Consider the following 16,013-nt stretch of genomic DNA (forward strand, 5'->3'; position numbering starts at 1 on the left):
TAATGCAGAGAACTTCTGTATACTCTTCAACCAGATTCACTGTTCATTAACTTCCATTGCTTCTTTTCTTTCTATAGATATGTTTTTTTCTTCCTGAGCCACTTGAGAGTTAGTTGTAAACATCATTCCCCTTAATCCTTACACATTTTAGCATGTATCTTAAGCACAAGGGTCTTCTTATATACCACAGCACAATTTAAAGATCAGGCAGTTTGATATTGATATAATATAATACAGTTTATATTCAGATTTTACCAGTTGTGCTTACAATTTTTATTCTTGATCTGGGATCCAATCCAAGATCTTGCATTTATTTAGTTGTCAGGTTTCTTTAGCTTAATCTCCAGCTGTTGTCAGCCCTTCTTTGTCTTTCATGACACTGACATTTTTTTGAAGACTATACCTGTTGTTTGGTAGAGTGTCCCTTAATTTGGATTTGTCTGGGGTTAGCTCATGATAAGATTCAGGTCTCAAATATTTTTTATCTTTAAACATTCACTGAAAACAAATGTAACTGGAAGATTTGTATTTCCAGGGGTACCTGTCTTTCCTTGTGCCTTCCTCCTTAGTGGACCATTTATATCTCCTCCCTGATGAGAATCTTTTGACAGAGGATGAGACAGCCATATCTGATGGTAATAGTAATTGTTATGTCCATATCTAAGCCCTTTCTGCGATGAACCCTATGATTTCTTTCAAATGAATGCAGAAAACATTGATTTCCACTGTGGTTTTTCCTGGCCACTTTACCACATTGTAGATATTTTAGGGGAAACTGAAGAGGCCTAAACATCTTTAAGACCTCAGATAGATACCTGGCATTTAATTATTAATATTTTAATTTAATATAATATTAGCTAGCAGCTCTTCATTGGCTTGAGACATGAATGTCAACTTTCTCTTGCTTATAGATGTGGATGTTGCTCGGGATGTCGTATGTCTCATAAAATGCCTTCGGCTGATTGGAGAGTCAGTAACTATGGATATGGCAGTAATGATGGAAATGAGTTGTTACAACCTACAGTCTCCAGAAAAGGCTGCAGAACAGATTCTGGAAGATTTGATCACTATTGATGTGTAAGGAGAATTTAGGGTAAAGTCCATTTCCTAATGGAAATTTAGCAATTCTTAGTGCCAAAATCAGGGGGTTTTTTTGTTTGTTTCTTGCGGTACGCGGGCCTCTCACTGTTGTGGCCTCTCCCGTTGCGGAGCACAGGCTCCAGATGCGCAGGCTTAGTGACCATGGCTCATGGGCCCAGCCGCTCCGCGGCACGTGGGATCTTCCCGGACTGGAGCACGAACCCGTGTCCCCTGCATTGGCAGGCGGACTCTCAACCACTGCGCTACCAGGGAAGCCCCCCAAATCGGGTTTTTAATGTACACTCAAGTGTGTACAAAGTAGAGGCTTAAAATTAATTGCCGTGATTCTCAGTAGGTATTTCAGCTTTTAAACAGAAAATCTAATACATGAATTCAGGTTTGGAAACAGACTCATGAATTATGGTCTGGCTATTAACTGAGCTATAAATTCTAAAATGTAAAAGTATTTTTCTCACATTCATTTTGTCTGTCATTTCCAAAAATAAATGAGGGAAAAATTTCTACATGGAGTAAAAGTATCTTGTACACCAGAGTGATTATCTCTACTCCTTTATTATATGGCTGGTTTTCATGTTTCATAGAGCATTTAGCTTATACGGCATATAGAGTCTATCTCATATATTCTCGGTAGTAATAGGAGTTTTCTAATTTCCTTATAGAGACAATGTGATGGAGGATATTTGTAGTAAACTGCAAGAGATTAGGAACCCAGCCCATGCCATTGGATTTCTTATACGGGAAATGGATTATGAAACAGAAGTGGAAATGGAAAAGGGATTCAATCCAGGTAAATGACAAAACAACAAATGTACCTCTCTGATTTAGAGAAAACAGTGATACATTTAACTGTTTTTTTTTTTTTTTTTTTTTAATTACAGCTCAGCCTTTGAATATTCGATTGAATCTTTCCCAGCTCTATGGTAGTAGCACAGCAGGGCGTATTGTGTGCAGAAGTGTGTGTAAAATTGCCAGTACTCGCTTCCTCATCTGCCGAGACCTCTTGATCTTACAGCAGCTACTAATGAGGCTAGGAGATGCAGTAAGTACTACTTGAGGGAAAGCTTGTAACATCTGAAACCTCTTCTTGACCTACCGGCACATAGCAGAATGTCAGCTCTGAGAGCCACCAGACTCTTGTTGCCATACAACTGCCCTCTTCTCCCCACCTACTGAATGTTTTATGTTCAAAAATTACCTTTCTGCCCACCATCAGAAGTCCCATTTATCTCACTCATCTGAACCTGACAAGGAAGCAGTCTAATTAAACTAATTCATGTTAATGTATAAATAGCTGAAAGGCCTTTGGGGCTCCCAGGGATATTTTTACTTTTTAAATCAGAATTTATTAAATCAAATACGTTGCTAATGGCAGAATTTCAGGTAAAAATAAGGAAAAAACATTTAGGAAGATGATTGGTTTAGGACACCAAGGAGAAACAGGAACCTTTCCTGAGAGTCTGTCACTTAGGGCAGCCCTTACTAACTGAGTTCTTTTTAATCTTTGTAGATTCTTCCATTTCTTCAGGTTTTGGGGGGTATTTTTGTTTGTTTTTTTGTTTGTTTGCCACATGGCTTGCAGGATCTTAGTGCCCCAACCAGGGATTGAACCCAGACGCTGACAGTGAAAGCCTGAGTTCTAACCACTGGACCACCAGGGAATTCATCTGTAATCTTCTACCCAGTGATAACCACTATTACATTTTTTTTTCTTTAATATTTATTTATTTATTTATTTTGCTGCACCGGGTCTTAGTTGAGGCATGCGAGATCTTTTTGTTGCGGCATGCGGACTCTTAGTTGCATCATGCCTGCGGGATCTAGTTCCCCAACCAGGGATCAAAGCTGGGCCCCCTGCATTGGAAGCGTGGAGTCTTACCCACTGGACCAGGGAAGTCCCACTATTTACATTTTGTTATACACCCATTTTTTTTCTCTGCAAATGGTTTTTAAATTTTATTAGGAAATTAGTATATGCTATATATTATTTTTCAGAATCTGGTGGTTTTTATTCTTCCACTTTACAAATCTCACCAGCATGTTCACATGTTACTAACTATTTTTATACAACATTATTTTTAATAGTTACCTACTATAATTTTAATTTATTCAACCAATCCTGTGGCCATCCAGGTTGTTGCCAGTTGTCCCCTTATAGATAGAACTTTCTGCATCCCTTTGACTCTATCTCCAGGATGAATTCTAAGAACTAGAATTGATTGGTCATAAGTTAACGCACATGTTTTTTTCTTTTTGGCCACGCCGCGTGGCATACGGATCTTAGCTCCCCGACCAGGGATTGATGAACCTGTGCACCCCACAGTGGAAGCGTGGAGTCTTAACCACTGGACCACCAGAGAAGTCCCAAAGTTATGCACATTTTTAAAGCTTTTGGTATTCTTGTAAAATTTTCCTCTAATGGTCATACCTATTTTTACCTAAGACCAGAAGCTTAAGAAAGGACTTAGATTGCCCTGTTACTCTTCTTGAGTCCTGAACCTACAGATTTAATGAAAGTTAAGCTGTTTGTTGTTTTCTTTTACACCATCAGCTCCCATGACATGGTGAGCTACTTTTTATTATTTTGTACTGTTAAATGGGTAGATATTTTTGCTGCCTGCTACCCCAGAATGTAATAGGTGTGTTGCTTTTATGTATGTGTGTGTGTTGCTTTTATTTATGCCCTTTGTAACTGTGTTATTTTATTCTACCTCCACCTGAACCTAAGAGTTATCATTACTAATTGCTATTTACTGTCTCACCCACCCACCCACCATGTATAGGTGATTTGGGGAGCTAGTCAGCTCTTTCAAGCTCAGCAAGACCTACTACATCGAACAGCTCCCCTACTCTTATCTTATTACCTCATTAAGTGGGGAAGTCAGTGCTTGGCAACTGATGTTCCAGTTGATACACTGTGAGTTTCATTGTTCTGATTATTTTAAAAATAAATTGTGAGCTTAATTATTTTTCCCATTGTCTGAAAGAAAAAAATTTTTAATATTATGTTATAGCACTGATATGCCTTTAAAATTCAGAGCTTTCAGGTACTCCATTTTATAAAGGTTAAAGGCAACTTCTAAGAATGAAAATAATAAATATATATTTATTATTATATATGTGTATGTATAATGCAAAGACAAATCCTGTTGAAGGCAAAATAATAAGATGAGGTCATGGGGAAGGTTAGACCACACATAAAAATGTGCTAGTTATTAAGGGTAGGCTGAGATTCTTTATAGCCAAAAGAAGAAAGAAAATTCAATATGTACCTACAAGACTCACATTTCACTTAGATAAGCCATTTTGTTTTTTCTGGCAAGGGAAAGATTTTCATGGCATGGAGGTCTTAAGAAATTTCTGCTCTGGCTTCTCATTGACGGATCACTGAATGATACGATGGGCAACAATCTAAACCATGGCTCATTTTCCAGATTTTCTTGTGCTTTCAATGGAGCTTTCATGTGTAATTTGTTAATAAAATTGACAGTGTTCTTGATAGGCTAACTTGTTGAGGTAATGTTTAGCATAGGAGAATTTATTGAGCTGTTGTTTTTTTGTTTTCCTTTTCCTCACAGGGAGTCTAATCTTCAACATTTATCAGTACTGGAACTAACTGACTCTGTTGCTTTAATGGCACATAAGTTCGGTAAGGACTGGACTGTGTATGCATTTGATTTCAAGTTTGGCATTTATTGCATATTCATTAAAGTGGTCTTTTGCCACCTTTGCTTTGGAAAGGTCGATTAGGCTGTGCTTTCACTTTGAGAGGGTACAAGCAAGCTGTGTCCTGAGACCTCTGGTTGTGACAAGAGGTTTGTGCAGATGTAACCCTAGATGAGACATAAATGAAGGGTATTGCGTGTGTTTATATGCACTGCTGCTTTTCCATTGTATATTGACACTCCAGTGATTAATTCAACAAAATCTTTTTTTTTAATTTGCGAAGTTCATATAGCTTTTGTAATCTTGTCTTCATCAACAAATATTCAAAAGGAGCCCTCTCTCACGCTTGAGAACCATTCTGGAGAATTTATTTTCTGTTGTTTTGGTATAAAACTTAGAATCTTAGGACTGTACTTACTGGAAGCACTTTCTAGAGAAAAGGAATGACTACAATGTTAAATGGGTTTTTTATTGAATTTATATAGTACTTCATAGTTTACAGATTGCTTTTATTTATATTGGCATTGATTACACCAGTGATGCATTTTATATTTTGAAATAAAAAATGTTCTTTGTTACAGGCATAAAATGAATCGGTAGACTGTCTTAACTGAAAATTGATACTACTATCACAAGTTGGTGACTGTTAAAACTTTTTGTTTTTAAGTATCTAGCCCTCAGACAATTGTGGAGTTATTCTTCCAAGAAGTTGCAAGAAAACACATTATATCTCATTTGTTCTCTCAACCAAAGGCACCTCTCAGCCAGACTGAGTTGAACTGGCCTGAGATGATTACTGCAATTACCAGTTATTTATTGCAGCTTTTGTATCCTTTCATTTAAAAGCCAGTTGAATGGTTTCTCTTATCCAAATAGTCTAAGATTCAGTAATATTCTGCCTGTGTAATGAAGATTTTTAGTGAGGTTGGGTACTTATCCCCAACAAGAGATGATATTTATTTTCAGATATCCCAATTTTTATTTTCTTTTAATTTGTTTTTTTGCTCATGAGTTGAGCCAGATTTTATTGGTGCACACACATTTGATACCTAGATCTCTTTTTTTTATAATTTATTCATTATTTTTTAATTTTTGGCTGCATTGGGTCTTTGTTACTGAATGCAGGCTTTTTCTTTTTTTTTTTTTTTTTTTTTTTTTTTAATTTTACTTTATTTTTGGCTGCGTTGGGTCTTCGTTGCTGCACACAGGCTTTCTCTAGTTGCGGCGAGTGGGGGCTAATCTTCGTTGCGGTGCAGGGGCTTCTCATTGCGGTGGCTTCTCTTGTTGCAGAGCACGGGCTCTAGGCGGGCGGGCTTCAGCAGTTGTGGCTCGTGGGCTCTAGAGCGCAGGCTCAGTAGTTGTGGCGCACAGGCTTAGTTGCTCTGTGGCATGTGGGATCTTCCCGGACCAGGGCTCGAACCCATGTCCCCTGAATTGGCAGGCAGATTGTTAACCACTGCGCCACCAGGGAAGCCCCAGGCTTTTTCTTGTTGTGGTGCGTGGGCTTCTCATTGCAATGGCTTCTGTTGTGGAGCACGGGCTCTAGGGTGTGCAGGCTTCAGTAGTTGTGACTCACGGGCTCCAGAGCACAGGCTCGGTAGTTGTGGCACACGGGCTTAGTTGCTCCACGGCATGTGGGATCTTCCGGGACCAGGGCTTGAACCCGTGTTGCCTGCATTGGTAGGCAGATTCTTAACCACTGCGCCACCAGGGAAGCCCTAGCTCTCTTTTAAAACATACATTCATAAAATATTTATTGAATGGCTCTGTATGCCAGGCGCTATGTTAGGTACTGGGTATCCACTGGCATAGTATGCTTGTGCAATATACTAGCTTGAATTAGAAATGACCACCCAGTGATGAAATACATGCTTTAGTCCATTGTTAACTGAGCTGTAATCTAGGTGACTAGGCTCCTAGTATCTAACCTTTCCACTCTGCTTGTCTAATATTAAAGTTACATAATTACATAGAAAGGACGTGTGCTACGCCACCTTCCCTTTACCTTTTTTTTTTTAATTATTAATTTTAAAAAAAATTTTATTTCTGGTTGCGATGGGTCTTTGTTGCTGTGCGCGGGCTTTCTGTAGTTGCAGTGAGCGGGGGCTACTCTTCGTTGCGGTGCACAGGCTTCTCATTGCGGTGGCTTCTCTTGTTGTGGAGCATGGGCTCTAGGCGTGCAGGCTTCAGTAGTTGTGGCTCGCGGGCTCTAGAACGCAGGCTCAGTAGTTGTGGCGCAGGGGCTTAGTTGCTCCGTGATATGTGGGATCTTCCCAGAACAGGGCTCGAACCCGTGTCCCCTGCATTGGCAGGCGGATTCTTAACCAGTGCACCACCAGGGAAGCCCCTCTTTACCTTCTTTTTAAAAATTAAGCCATTTCATGGAGTTTGATGCCTAACATGTATTGATATATTTAAGTTTTGCCAAAACAGTAAATAATCTCCTTAACCAATGACTAGATGGCCTAGCAATCCTGGTTGCCTCTTTCTAGAATGTTTGATGGGGAATTGTCAGTATGTACAATTGCAGGTGAGTACTGTTGAACATTTCAGGGCAATCATTCTTGTAAAGAATGGGGTTTCTGGGACTTTTTTCTTTGTAAATGTTTCCTGCATTTTAATTGGGCTAATAGTAAGAACCACAATAATGTACACTCATTTACACTGAAACATACCCCAGAGAGATTTCCTTTACTTCCCTCTTGGCAGTATCATTCCTAACAATTTTTTATAGAGTATTTTTTTGTTAGTTCTCTTTATTGGGTTCTCTTTATAGTAAGAAAACATACCATTGTCTTCATATAAATCCTTCACTGGAATCTAGTCAGTTGAACCAGTAAATACCAAAAGTTGGAAAATTGCTAGAATGGAAAGTGCATGTTTGTTTACATGTGTTAGTGTTATTGCAGTCCTGTTTGCTTTCTTAAAGTGTCTAATAACCTAGTATAAGAATGGACTAACAGGATTCAGTTTTAATCTCCAGATGATTTCTGGAAATACAACTTTTGTGTTGATTGACCACTATCTTCTCTCCCTCTGTGAAGAACTTGGAAATGAGTATCTCCTTAAGGAATATTTATTCTCTAATCAGAAAGCATCTTTTATGCCTTTAAGGATTATATTCAGCTGCTACATCCTTGGTGTCAAGTCAATGTTGGTTCCTGTCGATTTATGCTGGGACGGTGTTACCTGGTTACAGGAGAGGGACAGAAGGTAAACTGCATTTGAAAGATGAGCAACTGTTAAACCGTTACACTGTTTTTATTATATCTTTTTTTTTTTTTTTGGCTGCGTTGGGTCTTCGTTGCTGTGCGTGGGCTTTCTCTAGTTGTGGTGAGCGGGGGCTACTCTTTGTTGCGGTGCACGGGCTTCTCATTGCAGTGGCTTCTCCTGTTGCAGAGCAAGGGCTCTAAGCGCATCAGCTCAGTAGTTGTGGCTCGCAGGCTCTAGAGCACAGGCTCAGTAGTTGTGGCGCACGGGCTTAGTTGCTCTGCAGCATGTGGGATCTTCCCGGACCAGGGCTTGAACCCATGTCACCTGCATTGGCAGGTGGATTCTTAACCCTTGCACCACCTGGGAAGTTGTATATCTTTTTTTTATTCTGGTTTTCTTCCTATTATGGTAGTTTACATTTCTAATTTTTTCTTGATATCCTGTTATGGAGCTTTTCAAACAAAGAAAAGTTCAAAGACTTTCATACTAAACAATTATATACCCCCCCACTCAAATTCTACAATTGTTAACATGTTGCTACAGTTGGTGTATCACATTTATCCATAAATTTTCTTATTAAAGTTTACTTTTTAACTAACAGCATTTAAGTTAAAAAGTTAGATAAATTAAAGAAAATATTAAATAATGCATCAGAGAGAATTTAGATATGACAGAAACTGCAAATGCAGTCAATGGTCTTAAATAATTTTATTTCTTTTTTGGTTTTCGTTGGTACAAGAACCCTTGACTTATAGCACCTAGAAGTGGAACAGTCTATCATAAGTCATTTTGTATTCTTCTATTTCTCCAGGCTCTGGAATGTTTCTGCCAGGCAGCATCTGAAGTGGGCAAAGAGGAATTCTTAGCTCGCTTGATCCGTTCAGAGGATGGGGAGATTGTGTCCACCCCCAGGCAGCAGTATTATGATAAGGTATATTCTGTCATGGTTTGGTCCTTCTTACACCACCCTGTGTACAAATGTAACAGGGCGGGGGGGAGGGGGCAGATAAATTAGGAGTTTCAGATTAACATATACACACTACTATATATAAAATAGGTAAACAACAAGGACCTACTGTATAGCACAAGGAGCTATACTCAATATCTTGTAATAACCTATAATGGAAAAGAATCTGAGAAAGAATATGAATATATACATATAGATAAATATAACTGAATCACTTTGCTGTACACTTGAAACTAACACAACATTGTAAGTTAACTATACTTCAGTTTAAAAAAATGTATCTGAAATATATTAGTTTGGTATTTGGGGAGAAAAATAACATAAAAATTTAATCACTCCCTGAATCTCCAAATGAAGTGAAAAATGAATTTGCCTAGAGAAATTGAAGAAACATATATTTTTACATTTGATATATTTTTTTTTGTTTTTTCGGTTTTTTTTATTTGGTTGCACTGGGTCTTAGTTGCAGCAGGAGGGCTCCTTACTTGTGGCATGCATGTGGGATCTAGTTCCCTGACCAGGGATCAAACCCTGGCCCCCTGCATTGGGAGCACGGAGTCTTTTTTTTTTTTTTTTTTTTTTTTTTGCTGTACGCGGGCCTCTCACTGCTGTGGCCTCTCCCGTTGCGGAGCACAGGCTCCGGACACACAGGCTCCGCGGCCATGGCTCGCGGGCCCAGCCGCTCCGCGGCATGTGGGATCTTCCAGGATCGGGGCACGAACCCGTGTCCCCTGCATCGGCAGGCGGACTCTCAACCACTGCGCCACCAGGGAAGCCCGGGAGCACGGAGTCTTAACCACTGTGCCACCGAGGAAGTCCCTGATAAATGTTTTTAACTTAAATGAAATTCCCATCATGATATAATTTTGTTAACTCTGTCATCATTAGAACTTTATTACTTAGTATTCATCTTGCTGATATCTCAAAGAATTAACTTGTAATGCTGTATTTAGCCTTAGTTTGTGATTTAGCCCTGGGTACCCCTCCTGACCTTTTTTTCCTTCTACTCTTTCCTCTGGTCACTCACTCAGCTATAACAGTAGTGGCCTTCTTACTGTCTCATAAAAGCCAAGCACATACTCTATTCCCTTCAGGACCTTTCTCCCTGCTGTTCCTCATCCTGGAATGGTCTTCCTCCAGGTAGTCAAGTTTCTAATGCCCTCATTTCATTCAGGTCTCTGCTCCTGTGTCACCTCCTGAGAGTTCCCCCCTGCCTTGCCTACAAAGAAGCAGACGTGCACATGCTCTCCTGCACACCTGCTCCTTCTCTCCCTTAGTGCAGAGTGAGGCGCTGTGGGCAGTCTCTCTCCTTGCCCCGCTTTATTTTTCTTTATGACATTTAGCCATGCTTGATGTTATATTTTAGATTCTATGGGGTTTTTTTTCACATCTTTATTGGAGTATAAATGCTTTACAATGTTGTGTTAGTTTCTGCTGTACAAAGTGAATCAACTGTATGTATACATATATCCCCATATCCCCTCCCTCTTGAGCCTCCCTCCCACCCTCCCTATGCCATTCCTCTAGGTCGTCACAAAGCCCTGAGCTGATCTCCCTGTGCTATGCAGCTTCCCACTAGCCATCCATTTGACATTTGGTAGTGTATATACGTCAGTGCTACTCTCTGACTTCATCCCAGCTTCCCCTCCCCTCCACCAGTGCCCTCAAGTCTGTCCTCTAGTCTGCATCTTTATTTCTGCCCTGCCGCTAGGTTCATCAGTACTGCTTTTTAAAATTCCATATATGTGCATTAGCATACAGTATTTGTTTTTCTCTTTCTGAGTTACTTCACTCTGTATGACAGAGTTTTGGTCCATCCACCTCACTGCAAATAACTCAATTTCGTTCCTTTTTATGGCTGAGTAATATTCCATTATATACATGTGCCACATCTTCTTTATGCAGTCATCTGTTGATGGACATTTAGGTTGTTTCCATATCCTGACTATTGCAAATAGTGCTGCAATGAACACTGTGGTATGTGTCTCTTTTTGAATTATGGTTTTCTCAGGGTATATGCCCAGTAGTAGGATTGCTGGGTCATATGGTAATTCTATTTTTAGTTTTTTAAGGAACCTCCATACTGTTCTCCATAGTGGTTGTATCAGTTTACATTCCCACCAACAGTGGAGGAGGTTCCCTTTTCTCCACACCCTCTCCAGCATTTATTGTTTCTAGATTTTTTGATGATGGCCATTCTGACTGGTGTGAGGTGATACCTCATTGTAGTTTTGATTTGCATTTCTCTAATGATTAGTGATGTTGAGCATCTCTTCATGCGTTTGTTGGCCATCTGTATGTCTTCTTTGGAGAAATGTCTATTTAGGTCTTGCACCCATTTTTGGACTGGGTTGCTTGTTTTTTTGATATTGACCTGCATGAGCTGCTTGTATATCTTGGAGATTAATCCTTTGTCCGTTGCTTCGTTTGCAAATAATTTCTCCCATTCTGAGGGTTGTCTTTTTGTCTTGTTTATGGTTTCCTTTGCTGTGCAAAAGCTTTTAAGTTTCATTAGGTCCCATTTGTTTATTTTTGTTTTTATTTCCATTACTCTAGGAGGTGGGTCAAAAAGGATCTTGCTGTGATTTACGTCATGGAGTGTTCTGCCTATGTTTTCCTCTAAGAGTTTTATAGTGTCTGACTTTACATTTAGGTCTTTAATCCATTTTGAGTTAATTTTTGTGTATGGTGTTAGGGAGTGTTCTTTTTTTTTTTTTTTTTTTTTTTTTGGCTGCAGCGGGTCTTTGTTGCTGCACACGGGCTTTCTGTAGTTGTGGTGAGCGGAGGCTACTCTTCCTTGTGGTTTGAGAGCTTCTCATTACAGTGGCTTCTCCTGTTGCGGACCACGGGCTCTAGGCGCGTGGACTTCAGTAGCTGGCACACAGGCTCAGTAGTTGTGGCTCGTGGACTCTAGAGCACAGGCTCAGTAGTTGTGGCGCACGGGCTTAGTTGCTCCGTGGCATGTGGGATCTTCCCAGACCAGGGATTGTCCCCTGCACTGGCAGGCAGATTCTTAACCACTGCACCACCAGGGAAGTCTGGGAGTGTTCTAATTTCATTCTTTTACATGTAGCTGTCCATTTTTCCCAGCACCACTTATTGAAGAGGCCGTCTTTTCTCCATTTTCTATTCTTGCCTCCTTTATCAAAGATAAGGTGACCATATATGTGTGTGGGCTTTCTATCTTGTTGCATTGATCTATATTTCTGTATTTGTGCCAGTACCATACTGTCTTCATTACTGTAGCTTTGTAGTATAGTCTAAAGTCAGGGAGCCTGATTCCTCCAGCTCTGTTTTTCTTTCTCAAAGATTGCTTTGGCCATTCGGGGTCTTTTGTGTTTCCATACAAATTGTAAAATTTCTTGTTCTAGTTCTGTGAAAAATGCCATTGGTAATTTGATAGGGATTGCATTGAACCTATAGATTGCTTTGAGTGGTATAGTCATTTTCACAATATTGATTCTTCCAATCCAGGAGCATGGTATATCTCTCCATCTGTTTATGTTATCTTTTATTTCTTTCATCAGTGTTTTATAGTTTTCTGAGTACAGGTCTTTTGCCTCCTTAGGTAGGTTTATTCCTAGGTATTTTATTCTTTTTGTTGTGATGGTAAAATGGGATTGTTTCTTTAATTTCTCTTTCTGATCTTTCGTTGTTAATGTACAGGAATGCAAGAGATTTCTGTGCATTAATTTTGTATCCTGCAACCTTACCAAATTCATTGATTATTTCTAGTAGTTTTCTGGTGGCATCTTTAGGATGTTCTATGTATAGTATAATGTCATCTGCAAACAGGGACAGTTTTACTTCTTCTTTTCCAATTTGTATTCCTTTTATTTCTTTTTCCTCTCTGATTGCTGTGGCTAGGACGTGCAATACTATGTTGAATAATAGTGGTGAGAGTGAACGTCCTTGTCTTGTTCCTGATCTTAGAGGAAATGCTTTCAGTTTTTCACCATTGAGAATGATGTTTGCTGTGGGTTTGTCATATGTGGCTTTTATTCTGTTGAGATAGGTTCCCTCTGTGCCCACTCTCTGGAGAGTTTTCATCATAAATGGGTGTTGAATTTTGTCAAAAGCTTTTTCTACATCTATTAAAATGATTATATGGTTTTTATTCTTCAATTTGTTATATGGTGTATCACATTGATTGTTTTACATATATTGAAGAATCCTTGCATCCCTGGGAAAAATCCCACTTGATCATGGTGTATGATCCTTTTAATGTGTTGCTGGATTCTGTTTGCTAGTATTTTGTTGAGGATTTTTGTGTCTGTGTTCATCAGTGATATTGGTCTGTAATTTTCTTTTTTTGTGATATCTTTGTCCGGTTTTGGTATCAGGGTGATGGTGGCCTCGTAGAATGAGTTTGGGAGTGTTCCTCCCTCCACAATTTTTTGGAAGAGTTTGAGAAGGGTAGGTGTTAATTCTTCTCTAAATGTTTGATAGAATTCACCTATGAAGCCATCTGTCCTGGACTTCTGTTGGAAGATTTTTAATTACAGTTTCAATTTCACTACCTGTGATTGGTCTGTTTATATTTTCTCATTCTTCCTGGTTCTATCTTGGAAGGTTTTACTCTTCCAAGAATTTGTCCATTTCTTTCAGGTTATCCATTTTATTGGCTTATAGTTGCTTGTAGTAGTCTCTTATCATCTTTTGTATTTCTATGGTATCAGTTGTAACCTCTCCTTTTTCATTTCTAATTTTATTGATTTGAGTCCTCTCCCTTTTTTCCTTGATGAGTCTGGCTAAAGGTTTATCAATTTTGTTTATCCTCTCAAAGAACCAGCTTTTAGTTTTACTGATCTCTGCTATTGTTTTCTTTGTTTCTATTTCATTTATTTCTGCTTGATCTTTATATTTCTTTCATTCTACTAATTTTGGGTTTCCTTTGTTCTTCTTTTTCTGGTTGCTTTAGGTGTAAGTTTAGATGTTTATTTGAGATTTTTTTTGTTTCCTGAGGTGAGCTTGAATTGTTGTGAACTTCCCTCTTAGAACTGCTTTTGCTGTGTCCCATAGGTTTTGGATTGTTGTGTTTTCGTTGTCATTTGTTTCTAGGTATTTTTTTATTTCCTCTTTTATTTCTTCAGTGATCTCTTGGTTATTTAGCAGTGCACTGTTTAGCCTCCATGTGTTTGTGTTTTTTACTGTTTTTTCCTGTAATTGATTTCTAATCTCATAGCGTTGTGGTCAGAAAAGATGCTTGATACAGTTTCAGTTTTCTTAAATTTTCCAAGGTTTGATTTGTGACCCAAAATGTGATCTATTCTGGAGAACGTTCCGTGTGCAGTTGATAAGAATGTGTATACTTCTGCTTTCGGGTGGAATGTCCTAAAAATATCAATTAAGTCTATCTTGTCTGTTGTGTCATTTAAAGCTTGTGTTTCCTTATTTATTTTCTGTCTGGATGATCTTTCTATTGGTGTAAGTGGGGTATTAAAGTCCCCCACTATTACTGTGTTACTGTCGATTTCTCCTTTTATGGCCTTATGTACTGAAGTGCTCCTATGTTGGATGCATAAATATTTATAATTGTTATGTTTTCTTCTTGGATCAATCCCTTGATCATTATGTAGTGTCTCTCCTTATCTCTTATAACAGTCTTTATTTTAAAGTCTATTTTATCTGATGTGAGTATTGCTACTCCAGCTTTCTTTTGATTTCCATTTGCATGGAATATCTTTTTCCATCCCTTCACTTTCAGTCTGTACGTGTCCCTAGGTCTGAAGTGGGTCTCTTGTAGACAGCATATATAAGCATCTTGTTTTTGTATGCATTCAGCCAGTCTGTGTCTTTTGGTTGGACCATTTAATCCATTTACATTCAAGGTGATTATCGATATGTATGTTCCTATTACCATTTTCTTAATTGATTTGGGTTTGTTTTTGTGCATCTTTTTCTTCTCTTGTGTTTCCCGCTTTGAAAAGTTCCGTAGCATTTGTTGTAGAGGTAGATTGGTGGTGCTGAATCCTGTTAGCTTTTGCTTGCTGTAAAGCTTTTGATTTCTCCATCGAATCTGAATGAGATCCTTGCTGGGTAGAGTAATCTTGTAGGTTTTTCCCTCTCATCAGTTTAAATATGTCCTGCCACTCCTTTCTGGCTTGCAGAATTTCTGCTGAAAGATCAGCTGTTAACCTTATGGGGATTCCCTTGTATGTTATTTGTTGCTTTTTCCTTGATGCTTTTAACATTTTTCTTTGTATTTAATTTTTGATAGTTTGATTAGTATGTGTCTTGGAGTGTTTCTCTTTGGGTTTATCCTGTATGGGACTCTCTGTGCTTCCTGGACTTGATTGACTATTTCCTTTCCCATGTTAGGGAAGTTTTCAACTATAATCTCTTCAAATATTTTCTCAGACCCTTTCTTTTCCTCTTCTTCTTCTGGGACCCCTATAATTCGAATGTTGGTGCGTTTAATGTTGTCCCAGAGGTCACCGAGACTGTCCTTAGTTCTTTTCATTCTTTTTTCTTCTGCTCCCTGGCAGTTATTTCCACCATTTTATCTTGCAGGTCACTTATCTGTTCTTCTGCCTCAGTTATTCTGCTATTGATTCCTTCTAGAATATTTTTAATTTCAGTTATTGTGTTGTTCATCACTGTTTGTTTGCTCTTTAGTTCTTGATCCTTGTTGAATGTTTCTTGTATTTTCTCCATTCTGTTTCTGAGATTTTGGATCATCTTTGCTATCATTACTCTGAATTCTTTTTCAGGTAGGTTGCCTATTTCATCTTCATTTATTTGCTCTTGTAGGTTTTTACCTTGCTCCTTTGTAACATATTTTTTAGTCATTTCTTTTTTTTTTTTTTTCTTTTTTTGATGGGTGAAGCTGTATTCCTGTCTTACTGGTTGTTTGGCCTGAGGCATCCAGCACTGGAGTTTGCAGGCAGTTGGGAGGAGCCAGGTCTTGGTGCCGAGATGAGACCTCCAGGAGGCCTCACTCTGATTAATATTCCCTGGGGTCTGAGGTTCTCTGTTAGTTCAGCGGTTTGGATTCAGAGCTCCCACCACAGGAGCTTGGGCCCGACCTCCAGCCTGGGAACCAAGATCCCACAAGCCGTGTGGTGTG

The 16,013-nt window shown here is 39.0% G+C and overlaps 1 protein-coding gene across 2 annotated transcripts in view; it reads left to right on the plus strand.

Annotated features, from left to right (window-relative positions):
* Positions 1-16,013, plus strand: part of NUP160 (nucleoporin 160) — a 52,971-nt gene that overhangs the window by 20,940 nt on the left and 16,018 nt on the right. For both annotated transcript variants that reach the window (XM_060104157.1, XM_060104158.1), the window contains 10 exons: positions 536-635; positions 912-1,077; positions 1,761-1,888; positions 1,980-2,140; positions 3,882-4,015; positions 4,677-4,747; positions 5,432-5,591; positions 7,225-7,294; positions 7,879-7,977; positions 8,789-8,908. In XM_060104157.1, coding sequence (XP_059960140.1) covers positions 536-635; positions 912-1,077; positions 1,761-1,888; positions 1,980-2,140; positions 3,882-4,015; positions 4,677-4,747; positions 5,432-5,591; positions 7,225-7,294; positions 7,879-7,977; positions 8,789-8,908 — 1,209 coding nt within the window. The remainder of the gene's footprint in view (positions 1-535; positions 636-911; positions 1,078-1,760; positions 1,889-1,979; positions 2,141-3,881; positions 4,016-4,676; positions 4,748-5,431; positions 5,592-7,224; positions 7,295-7,878; positions 7,978-8,788; positions 8,909-16,013) is intronic.

The sequence above is a fragment of the Mesoplodon densirostris genome, chromosome 7, assembly GCF_025265405.1.
Source record: "Mesoplodon densirostris isolate mMesDen1 chromosome 7, mMesDen1 primary haplotype, whole genome shotgun sequence".
Lineage (NCBI taxonomy): Eukaryota > Metazoa > Chordata > Mammalia > Artiodactyla > Ziphiidae > Mesoplodon > Mesoplodon densirostris.